Source organism: Crocuta crocuta, unplaced genomic scaffold, assembly GCF_008692635.1.
Source record: "Crocuta crocuta isolate KB4526 unplaced genomic scaffold, BGI_CrCroc_1.0 scaffold26, whole genome shotgun sequence".
In the NCBI taxonomy this organism is placed as follows: domain Eukaryota; kingdom Metazoa; phylum Chordata; class Mammalia; order Carnivora; family Hyaenidae; genus Crocuta; species Crocuta crocuta.
Window position 1 is genome coordinate 9,423,354 of NW_027532249.1, and position 12,945 is coordinate 9,436,298.

General features: G+C 38.2%; 1 protein-coding gene across 1 annotated transcript in view; it reads left to right on the plus strand.

Moving 5' to 3' along the window:
• MYOM1 (myomesin 1) overlaps nt 1-12,945 on the plus strand; it is a 159,464-nt gene that overhangs the window by 107,116 nt on the left and 39,403 nt on the right. Inside the window, exons 22-24 of the mRNA XM_077778191.1 lie at nt 1,228-1,354; nt 4,438-4,622; nt 6,788-6,902. Coding sequence (XP_077634317.1) covers nt 1,228-1,354; nt 4,438-4,622; nt 6,788-6,902 — 427 coding nt within the window. The remainder of the gene's footprint in view (nt 1-1,227; nt 1,355-4,437; nt 4,623-6,787; nt 6,903-12,945) is intronic.

A 12,945-nucleotide genomic window follows, 5' to 3' on the forward strand; every position in this document is an offset into this window, starting at 1 on the left:
TTAAAGGGAGTGTGTGTATGTATGTGTGAATCAAAAAGGGAGTTTATATTATTCTATAACCAAAACATATAGCCATTATATTCTACTTGTACCCTAAATAACTGGCAAGACACCGTCTTGCAGATGAACCTATGACTTCATGATTAAATCAGGAGGAGACTGGATCATATATATATATTTGTCTTTGTCTTGTGTAGTCTTAAGTCATACAATGGGTAAACTTTGCTAACTCAGCTGTTTCCATCAATACCTCCATTTATTAAGTATTTTTAGTGCTCAAAGGATTGTTCATAGTCCATCGATTTTTTTCACACTAGTATATTCTGACATTCTTATTTTGCAAATGTTTTCACATTCCTTATTTTATCACATATATTTACAACAACCCAATTTCTTCTGAGGGATATAGAAAATATTAGGTCACTCAGAAAGGAGCAGAAAAATGACAAGATTTTAAAAATTTTGATACCTAGTTTAGAATTCTCTTAATTTTTATCTGTACAAGCATTAATTTTCTATTGCTATGTAGCAAATTACCACAAACTTTGTGACTTGAAATGACTCACATTTGCTATATCACAGTGTCTGTGAATCAGGAGTCTAGGCATGGCTTAGATGGGGCCTCTACTTCCCTACTCCCAAAGCTTTAATCTAGGTGTGAGCTGTGCTCATTTGCATCTGGAGCTGAGTTCCTCTTGCAAGCTAATTCAGTTGCTGGCAGAATTCAGTTCCTTCAGCTCTGAGTCCGGGGCCCTCTTCTCCTAGAGGCGGCCCTTCTCCAAATGTGAGTGGCTAGGCATTTCACAACCTGCCGTTTGCTTCTTCAAGGCCATCAGGACCGTGTTCTCATCAGGAGAGTACCATACCCTGTTTTGAGAGTTTTTGTCTGATTAAATCAAGCTTACCTAGGATCATTTCCCTTTTTGATGAACTCAAAAATTAACTAAGTAGAGACTTTCATTCCATCTATAACATCCCTCTTCCTTTTCTGTATGATAGAACAACAATCATGAGACTGATATTCCAATACCTTTGCCATTTCTCTTGGTTGGAAGCAAGGGACAGGCTTTACCCACACTCAAGGGGAGGACATTACAAAAGGGTAATGCTCATTGGGGGTCACCTCAAGGTGTGTCCAACACAGAAGATAAGTAAATAAAATATTGAACAGCTTTAAAAAACAAACCCGAATCAACATCCACTCTCTGTGATGTTGTCATGTTGCAGATTAGCAACTTGAAGGAAAACATGGTGTATCAGTTCCAAGTGGCAGCCATGAACATCGCTGGGTTGGGAGTGCCCTCAGCAGTAAGTGAATGCTTCAAATGTGAAGAGTGGACCATTGCTGTTCCAGGTAAACTATATTAACCATATCTTAGCAGTGAGACTTGGGGTTTCTTCCTAAAGAAACTACAACTTGGAACTACATTTAAGTGCTATACAGACAACTCCTAAGAGAAGAATAGTCTCTTGGCCCCTTATGTTTACTTTAAATATCTTTACAATCCTATTAAATAATAGGTACCTTTATAAAACTGAGTATAATTTCTTGTGCTTGTATTCCAAAGAAATCCTAGAGCTCTCACAGTTATACCTTTGCTTGGAATAGGATTAACAGAAGCACAAAATATGAGTGCCACATGATCATTTAAAAGGAATTCTGATTTTTACTTGTGCTTCTTTTTTTTTTTTTAATGTTTCTGAGAGAGAAAGAGAGACAGCATGAGCAGGGGAGGGTCAGAGAGAGAGGGAGATACAGAATCTGAACAAGGCTCCAGGCTCTGAGCTGTCAGCACAGAGCCCGACGCGGGGCTCGAACCCACGAACCGTGAGATCATGACCTGAGCTGAAGTTGGACGCTTAACCAACTGAGCCGCTCAGGCACCCCTACTTGTGCTTCTTAAAGACCACTGAAGGCCCTCCTATTCATATCCCACAGCAAAGTATCTCAGAAACTTCTTCCTTCACTCCCTAATTCTCATGCATTCTCCCACTGCACTGGAACCTTTCATGTATCAACCTCCTCAAAATCTCTCTCTCCAGGCTCAGCCAAGGTGTCTCTCTCCTCCCTTGCTGCCAGCTCTTTGTTACATCATGTAGGTGGATTTAACATGCCTGCCTAGGGCTTAAGTCACAGACTTTCTCTATTTCTCTCTCTCCACTTACTTCTCCAGTCCTTTTGCTCTCTCTACATTATTGTTCTGATTCTACATCACAACAAAGATACGAGTACCTGGCTGGAAATACTCTTTTGGAAGTTGCCATAGTGGGTAGTTGGCTGAGCAGGGAAGAAAATGGGAGAAGTATTTTCCTATGTTTTAAAACCCATATGGCTACAACACTGAACAAATTAAAACATTGAATACAAACAAATGTACGAAGCCATTAGGTATCAAACTGGCAATGTTAATGTATTTGGTGGATGATTTTATTTTGCTTCCAACAGTACTAACTTCAGAGACCCAGTGAGTGCCACAGGATGACTAGATTCTCCCATGTGGCTTTATATTCAACATATGTAATAACTGGTATAGCACCAATATTGACCATGTTAGAACATAAGGCCATGCTGGAACAGACTGGGTGGATCCAGCCTTGTCCTTAACATGGCTCTCTTCCTCCATTTGAAATCCTAGTGCCCTTGAAGAATGATCATTTAGCCTTGACTTTGTGAGTGTTGATCTGCATGACTTCTCTATCAAGTGTGAATAAAAAATTATGAGAGGAACCCAAGAGGACCTCAAGCACTCACTCAACATCAGTAAATATAAGAGGCAAACATGCTGCCTTTCCTTGTACGTCCATTAAGCCAGTTGATATTTCTGAAGCTCTTTCTGTCACCTACACAAAAGCGGATCTGTTTTTTAAATTCTTGCAATTCCTGAATAAAGTTAAATTGTGAGTGACCAGAGTCTAAGAAATTCTGAGCGGGCCTATGGAAAATGATTTGATTCAACGAGATATAGTTAGCAAAAGAGGTTGCAGGGTGAGGGCTAAGTGTTTGGATGCCTCACTGGGTTCCAAAGATGACACAAGAAAATGGTTTAAAGGCCCCTTGCAGGGGCACCTGGGTGGCTCAGTTGGTTGAGCATCCGACTTCGGCTCAGGTCATGATCTCATGGCTCGTGTGTTGGAGCCCCGCCTCGGGCTCTGTGCTGACAGCTAGCTCAGAGCCTGAAGCCTGCTTCAGTTTCTGTATCTCCCTCTCTCTCTGACCCTCCCTGCTCATGCTGTCTCTCTCTCTCAGAAATAAATAAAACATTAAAGAAATTAATTTTAAAAAATAAAATAAAGGCCCTTTGCAAAACAGAACATGACACACTACTATAAGGTATTAATGTTAATATTTAAATCTATTACCACATTATTTAAACCTCTTACCTTGTCAGAAGGCAAGGCTGACACAGATCTGTGACTGTTAAGGCAAGGTACAGGGCCCAACAAATATTGAGCTCTCAACTGCAAACTGCCAAAGCACAGCATGGTAGGTAGGGTCTGTGTTTGTAGCTGGCTTTGAGGGTATTGTGAGTCAGTTCAGGGGATTTCTATTGGTTTGTTAGGGATCAGTTATTTTTTTTAAAAAAGGACAGGAAAAAAGAAAATATATCACCTGCAAATATCACCAGCTAGGTGGTGGTCATGGAAAGATGTGAGAAATCACTTAGAAGTTTGGATTCTCCCAAGAGTGCAAAGAGCACATGGACAGGGAGAACATTTTGTTCTCTTCCTGAACAGGTTGATCAAGTTACTTGGCTTCTCTGAGTTTTCTATTAATTGTTTTAAGGATGAATGAGATAAATAAATACAAAGTATCTAGCAGTATTTACCACAGATTCAGGACCCAAGGGATTGATTGTATCTGTTTTTGTTAAAGTTCTTTGTAAACTGTAATTGTAGTTTGGTTTCACTCCTAGATGGGATATGTGCTTTATGGGAAAGATTTCCCTCCAGAGGGGAGCTCTTTTGTAATATACTCCTTTTTCCTGTAAAAGAAATATTACTATCTATATTCATATGCCATCAAATAAACTTGCATTCTTTATCCTAATTTGAGATTTAGAAAGATTTTCAGATTACCTTCTAAAAATAATCTGAAACTGAATCTGCAGCCATGCTAAACTGTTCTGATAAAAGGTGAGGACCACAGGCCCAAGGACACCCTGAAGACAAGTTTTCAGCCAGCCTCTGAGGGGCACCTTGAACTAGCCCCTAACCACCTACTGCCCATAAAAGGACTGAGTGGGTTGATATAGAGCCATTGAGGAAACTTGGTATGAATTGATACAAAATACCTATTTCTAAAGAAATGGTAGAATTTACAAAAGAAAAACACCAGATTCAGCTTTCAGACTTCAAATGTGGTTCTAGATTTACATGTATTTGTATGTTTTCATCTACATCATGATTTTTATGCATTGGTCTCTTTCTCTCTCGCAGGACCCCCACACAGTCTCAAGTGTAGTGAAGTCAGGAAAAGCTCCCTGGTTCTGCAGTGGAGGCCTCCGATCCACTCTGGAAGGACTCCCGTCACTGGTTACTTTGTGGACATGAAGGAAGCCAGTGCCAAAGATGACCAATGGCGAGGACTCAATGAGGCAGCTATTAAAAACACATACCTGAGGGTAAGAGGGTGCTCATATTTGGAGAAACAGTTTTGTTTTGTTTTTTAAAAAGAAGAAATGCTCCTCTACTGATATTAAATTTAAAGTTAGTAAGATAAAATACAACATTTCTGCTTTGGTCTATTTCGTATGTTGGGCTCCTGGTGAGATTCCATTTGGCAGTGGTTGCAGTTGAGGGAAGTTTCTGATGCTTAAAGCAGTTTGGTTATATTTAACCTGAATCCCTTAGCCTACCTCTGGAAAACATCCACAAGCTCCCTCTTCCCTCTTCTTTCCCTCCTTGCCTATACTTACCTACCTCACATTTTTGTTACTCACAGTCTTAGAAAGGTGACTTTCTCATTTCTACCTCTGATTTTCTTTTCTTTTTTTTTTTTGAGGATGGTTTTTGCTTTGAGTGTGCTATTTTCATAGCATCCATGATGGCAAGTGTTTACCTGCAGATTCCTTTGAATCATGCTGTGTCTCACTTCACGGGCTTCCTCATGTTTGTGCTCACATGAGCTCTCAGAGGCCAGTGGAATGAGTTCATTCACTCTTAACCTAATCCTCACCCTTATCTGTGCCTTTGCCTTCCAGATTCCTTTAAAGTGCTCTAACTGAACAAATTCCTAAATTCATCTACCAAAGACTGTTCTGCTAAAGCCACTGAATCTCACTTGTACCAAATGGATATCTCTAAAGAATGTTTTCCCCTAAGTCAGCCTTAGCACCTGGAAACCCTGAATCCACCCCAGGGCCTCAGAAACTGTGGGAAACACGATTCTAGCTCTTATTACTTAGGATGAAGGGTGACTTCACCACAGTCATACAGAAATACCTGTTGGCAGAATAAGCCCCTGCCTAGATGGTGGGCCTTGGAAGATATTCAGAATATGCCTGCTCTAAAATTCTTTACCATTGACCTGCCACTGTGGACTAAAGTCTGTACCATCTGGCAGCCACTTTCCAAGGTTAAGGTATTTACTGTCCCCCCCAAAATATTAAATATATCCTCCAAGAGAGATGACCTTTAAACCTGACACTTTAGCACATGCCCGTGAGCTCCCCAGCCCCTTACAAAACCTTTAAGAGGTAGGCAAGTTCACATTTCATGGGGAAGAAAAAAGGTGAAGGAAGCTCAGTCAGTTAGCATGCTGTCTGGTTGTCCAAATGAGTCAGGAGGCCAAAGGACAGTGTAAAATGAAAGTCAGACACATCCTGGATGATGGTGGTATGTGTTTATGGCCAGGATAATTTCCAACTCCCCAGTTTGCACAGCACTGGATCCCAAGTACTGAGGTTGGACTTGACTCAGATAAAGCAAAACAAGAATGAGAAGCCAAGCAAAGGGGACCAACAGCCCAGATAAAGGTGTGTGTGGGGGGGAGGGCTGAAGAAAAAATAATAGAGATTAAACCTATCAAAGAATGGTTAATTTCACTCATTTGGAAAAACAAAAAGTAGAAAGGAAAATAGAGAGAGAGAGAGATTGACTTGATATGAAATGAATGTGTCTCACAACACATGAAGTGAATTTTCTGTGAGGAAACTATCTTAGAATTTGCTCACAGTTTTTAAAGTGAAAACAGAATTATTGACTTTTCTGATTATAAAGCTGACACATGCTCATGATGAAAAATCCAAATGATGTAGGCATAAAGAAGTAGAGATGTCCTGTAATATCCATACCCATTGAGATGTAGATTCACTCTTCCAGATGTTTTATATTCAGAAAAATTTCAATCCTGAAATGGAGGGAAAAAATATACATGTTAAAAAGTTTAATCTGGGGCACCTGAGTGGCTCAGTCAGTTAAGTGTCTGCCTCTTGATCTCGGCTCAGGTCGTGATCTCATTGTTCATGAGTTCAAACCCCACATCAGGCTCTGCACTAACAGTGCGGAACTTGTCTGGGATTCTCTCTCTTCCTCTCTCTCTGCCCTTCCCTCACTAGTGCTTACTCTCTCCTCAAAAATAAAATAAACACTAAAAAAATAAAAATAAAAAATAAATAAAAAGTTTAATCTGAAAAAAAGTTTAGTCTGGTCCATTTAAGTAACGATGGGAGATATAGTTTCACGAATGAAAAAATTTGACTATACAACTAAAGTGTATTTACAAAGGAAGAGCACTCCTGTTTAAATGACACAGAACACCCATCACTTCTTTATCTGCTTCTTCCAGGTGCAAGGCCTCAAGGAGGGTGCCAGTTATGTGTTCCGCGTCCGAGCCATAAATCAGGCAGGTGTCGGCAAGCCATCTGACCTTGCTGGGCCTGTTGTGGCAGAAACCCGTCCAGGTGAGCTTTTACTTTTTTTTTTAAATTAAAGTTAATCTATCTCATCTTTGTAAGATACCAAAGTAACATTCAACCTTACTTTCTATGTTTTTCCAAATTTTTAAAATTATCGATGTATGCTATCTGAATAAGTTTGGCCTTCAGACATGAGTCATTTATTGCATCAAGGTGCTCTCAGGACAGAGGTTAGCCAGGTTTGAAGTGATCCAGGGCTATCCTGGTCTATACCTAAAAACAAGGAAGTTATTGATCAAATTATGCCTCCTGGACTGACTGTTTCAAGTATACATTCCTAGGACATTATTCGTTGGCCTTAAGTCCTACAAGAATAATTTTCCCAGTCATAGGAGATGCTGAAACAGCCCAGTGAGCAAGCATGATTCTCAAAAAAAAAAGCAGAATTTATAGAATTGTAGCTATTATGTTAAGCCAAGGGTCTGTGAATATTTTCTGTGAAGGGCCAGATAGTAAATATTTTCAGCTCTGTGGCCATATGGTCCCTGTCACAATACTCAAGTCTGCCATGTCACAAAAACAGCTGTAGATAATACATGAACTCATGTACATGACTGTGTTCTAATAAAATTTTATTGTGCCAGTTATATGCATTGTATGCATTATATATTACATGTATTATAAATTTTAAATTTTAAATAATTTTTTCATGCTTTGGAAAGATTAATTTTCTTTTGATTTTTTTCAACTGTTTAAAAATGTAAAAACCCTTCTTAGCTTGAGGCCATACAAAGAGAGGCAATGGGCCAAATTTAACCTACAGGCCGTATTTTGCTGACCCCTGGATTAAACCAATAGCAGTTTTAACTGGATGATCTGTAAAGTGGAGGCAGTTTTCACTTCCCAGTTTCAAGAGATGCCATGATTGGACAGGGTAAATAGTCTCCCCCTTTATTATGTAAATAAATTTTACAGTGTTTACTGTGCAAATAATTTCAGATTATTATAATTATTTATTTTGTCATTTAATCTCTGTAACTTTTCAAAATTATTATATATTTTAGTTCATATTACAATATGAATATACATATTGTATATTACAATACAGTGTACATTAGAGAATATAGTCAATAATTGTGTATTCTTTGTATAATGACTGATGGTAATGAGGCCTATTGAGGTGATCACTTCATAAGACATAAAAATATTGAATCACTATGTTGCACACCTGAAATTAATATAATATTGTGTTAATAAATCAATAAAAATATTTTTAAAATGGGGCAACTGGCTGGCTTAGTCATTTAAGCATCTGACTCTTGATTTTGGGTCAGGTCATAATCTCATGGTTGATGAGACTGAGCTCCACGTTGGGCTTGAATTGACAGCATGGAGCTTGCTTGGGATTCTCTCTCTCCCTTGCTCTGCCTCTTTCCCATTTGTACTCTCACTCTCTCTCAAAATAAATGAACATTAAAAATTTTTTTAAACATTGGAAATGAGAGTGGATAAAAAAGTCTTAACCAGTTATTTTCAGATTAAAATAAAGACTGGGTATATATTTTTATGATAAGGAAAGAAAGTAAACATAGAAACCTTTGATCTCACTACAAATTACTTGAAAAGTATATAAAAAGTATTCTTTTAGGAAATATCTACCCCTGTCATCCTATCATTTCATAACCTGCTTTCAACTACTCTTATAACTCCCCTTTAAGATGTGAGTGTGAAAAGTGATCTTATACACAAGTGTGCAAATCTGGAGAGAGTGCCCCACCTCATATAAATACCTTTTATGAAATTCCATGAGAAAACAAGAAAACTCTAGAAACATACACAAAAGGCAACATGCTGCGACACCAGGATATATATTCCTATGGAAATCAGACTCTGCAGTTGCCAGCCATAAGGAAATAGAAATTGCCACATGGCCAACATGCAAAAGGATCCAACTGCAGACCCTTATAAGAACAACATTTAGTTTACTATGAACCTTAACTCTCTTAACCTAATCATTGATAAGTTAAAAGCACCCTTGAAGCAGTGGATTCCAAATCTGATTAATTGGAGAAAGGTTAAATTGATTTCTTATTTTCTCATCAATAGCTTCAGAATAGCAGATGGCCCAGCCTGACATTAACAAAGTTATCACTATGGAAATTTTACCATTAGAGAATGATCTTCTGGCGAGTTCCTGGGTGAAAACTTTTGTTTCACTGATTTGGAATAAAGCAACACAAGTCATGGAATGGAGACCATTCCATTCCCAGAATATAACCACAAAGAGCAGCTGCAGACACTGCTCTATTAAACAGCACCAGATTAAGCCACACTTTGGCTCACTGCCTAGGACAGAATCCTATGATACACAAAGTCAAAGTGCTTCACTATGAAGGAACACCAAAACCAGGACACACTTGGACGTGTTCATATACAACAGGCACACTCATTCTCAGAATATAGATTTCTTCAGCATTTACAATAGGTCAGGTGCTGCATGGGCAGCAGGAGTAGAGGAATATGGTATCATCACTGTATACCAGATTTACAATCTAGGGGAAAACCCAGAATTTACGCCATGGTGTGAGATGACAGTTATGACAAACGTTCATAAAATATTTCTCATACCTGAACAGGCTATAAACTGGGTTTCATAACTCCCTATAAAAATTTACATGTAGTATAAGGTTGTCTATATTTAATAATTTTGTTAAATACCAATATTTAATTTTTTACCCAGATATTTATTTTATGTTAGAATGGATAGGGCAAGGGTAGGAAGGCCTATTATCAATTTCAAGATTTGGGATGTGAAATTTGGGATTGCTGTTTCAGAAACACAACTTCTTTTGGAATGCATTATTAAATTTTCAGATAGAAAATAAAGCTTATCATAAAACAGCAAACCTCAAATACATCTAACAAGATACCACAAGTGTAATTTGAATTTGTGTTAAAAGTTAACTTAATCCACCAGGGTTGAGAGGATCATTGGTCTCCCTTTGAAGTCAACGAATATGCCAGCAGATATAGCTCAGTCACAGCCAGAAAGTCCATTTGTACTGCTAATGAAGATCCAGAAAAATGGACTAAGTATATCACACTTCACCAAGAAATCTATTAAGCTAAAAAAGCCTATGAAGAATAAGCTGTAAAATAGTGTAGATTTGTTGATACACAAGATGCACTTCTATTCTCGATATTTGATATTTTTCAGATAGTATCTGTGTTGATTGCATCAGGCCTAGGTGGAGGGGGAGGTAAGGTGAGCCAGCTCAGATGGGAGATAAGAGAGAGACCTGCCAAGGTGTGGCAGGTGATCTGGCCCACAACAAAGAACTGGTGGACAGGCTGCAGATAGTCTTACCAGCAATTCACCAGCAGGCAGGAGAATTCAGGTGATGGGCAGGAGGGCCCAAACACAAGGCAGAGTCCCAAGCAGGACCCGGGTTACCGGAAGTTAGGACTTGGTCACTAGGAGGGAGACAGTTAGAAGAACTAGAGAGAATAATGAGCTGGGGTTGAGTTGACAACCTACTAACCAATTCCAGTGTCTAAAACTTGGTTGGTCATAGAACCTGGTAGGACCAAGAAAGCAAATGTGTGCTCAGTAGCCTGGAGGTAGAGTCTTAAAGGAAGGTGAAGCAGGAAGCCAGGCTGACTATTAGAATGAACTGGCTTAATTTGGAAATATTCATTTGTATTTGCTTATTAACTCTTCTCTTTAACTCATTAAAACCGTAGTTCTCAACCTTCACTGTACATTAGAATCATGCCAGGATTTTTGAAAATAGTGACTGTATTCCAGACTTCACTACAAACCAATTATATCAGAATCTCCAGAGCTGAGCCTGGGCCTAGATTCATTTTGTTTGTTTGTTTGTTTAGCTGCTTGGGTAATTCTAGAGTGAAACCACAGTTGTCAACTGTGTGTTACACTATAGACTCCTTCAAAACAGGAACTGTGTCTTTTCTTTCTCCCTGTATGTGAGGGCCTAGTACCTGGTGGGTGATAATCATTTATTAAAAGGAAAAAATAATGAAGGACTACCATGTTTTGGCCAGTGAGTATGACTCTGTTCTATAGCCACAGAGTATAAACTTAACTTGTAATGGATGCCACAATGTGGACACCAAACTCGTAGGTCAGCCAGCAGTTCTGGTCTTAAACATAGGGGAGCTAAATTATCACAAGTGGCTGATTACATTAATTCATTTCTATCTGCTTCTACTCTGTCCCACTCTCCAGTTTTTTAAACACCACACACACACATATACCATGGAGGACAAATAACTAAATCTTGTAAAAGTGATTTATTAATGCTGATGTAAAAGACTAACTTATATGAAAAATCTGCATAACAGATTATGAAATATATGGGAAGGTGAACAGTTTACTGTGATTTCATTTTAGCTTTTAAATTTCATTTTTTAATCATTTTTTGAAGGGGAGAGAAAAGTAGGACAGTAATTTCCAAATCATTCATTTTAGCCCTGGGCTATACCTTAAATCTTTCACATACTGGGTGTGGTAGCAAGCCTGAAGGGTCCATTAAAATGCCATTCCACACAATCTGTTATCCCCCCGGTGTCCATATGAAGGATTCCTGTACAGGCTGAGGCAGCAGATTCAATACAACTCTTCTTAAATCCTTTTTAGACCAAAGTAAACTCTAATTTTTATGGCCAAATCTCTTATATTCTTAACCGAATTCTTGGTGTTCAAAGATTCAAAGGTCATTTTTGAGAAATCTAAGTCATGACAGATTTTGGTCCACTTTTCCAGCCCCAACTCTGTGGGAAAGTGAAATGACCTTTCATCCAGATGAGAATATCCATAGAGAAGCCTTTAATATGGCAGTAGGATATCAGTTTTGCTGCCTGTCAAATATCTGAACCATTTTAATCATACATTAGTCAACTTTAGAGAATGTGGCTCCTCAGACATTTATGAGTTCAGCCATGAATTGACAGTAGCTCAGTGCTTGGCAAAAAACAATTAGGCATGGGACATTCTAAAAAGAAAATTTGAGGATGTCGTAGCTACAGCTTTCTTACTCTGACACTGCACCGGGTCCATCTACACAGGGATTGTTAGGTGGATTAGCCTGGGGCCTATTAGAAATGCTGATATTACCTATGCTCTTGTTTTTCTAGAGTATTTATAAAAAGAATCACCCACCTGAATATCATATATCATTTTTAAAACTGCTATGGAATTTTTTTGCCCATTGTATTTTAAGGACTCCTTTATTTAAGGAATTCCACTACTGAACTTCCTATTAGTTTTTTGGTTTTTGGTTTTTGGTTTTTTTTGGTTTTGGGTTTGGGTTTTTGTTTTTGTTTTTGTTTTTTTTACTTTTTAATGTTTATTTATTTACTTTGAGAAAGAGAGAAAGTGTGTGCCTGGGGTAGGTGGAGGAGAAAGAGAAGCAAGAGAGAGTCCCAAACTATCAGCATAGAGCCTGATACCAGGTTTCATCTTACCAACTGTGAGATCATGACCTGAGCCAAAATAAAGAGTCAGACACTTAACCAATTGAGCCACCCAGGTGCCCCATAAACTTCCTTTTAGATTTTAATATGTGGAAAAGTTAGCCCTTCCAGATGACCGTAGTGATTTCCTTTTTCATACAAAGAGGAATATACAAGCCAACATGTCCTTCCTTTTCATATACAAGAAACTCTGAGCTCATTTTTCAGTTGTTTTCAATTTTTCAAGATATGTCTGTTTGTTTGAAACTTGTCACATTTATTCTTTGTTGTTCCTATATAATTTCTTTAAAGTATTTTCCCAAAACACCATTTTCCCTGTAAACCCCGAACACAGGAAGACTCTACCTTTTTTTCCAAAGGCAATTTCCAATCAATCTCTTGTTATGGTACTATTGGAAAGTACTTGGCTTACTAAGTCACCCTTTAAAAATATCTTTATTCAAAGAACTATTGTTAACAAACTAATTAAAACTAACAGTAATGGAAAGTTTTGAATTTGAAGAACACTGAAAGATTGGATAGCATCAGCATTGTAATTGATGTGACAAGAACAAGCTATAACTTGTTGAGCATTTTAAGACAATAAACTTGT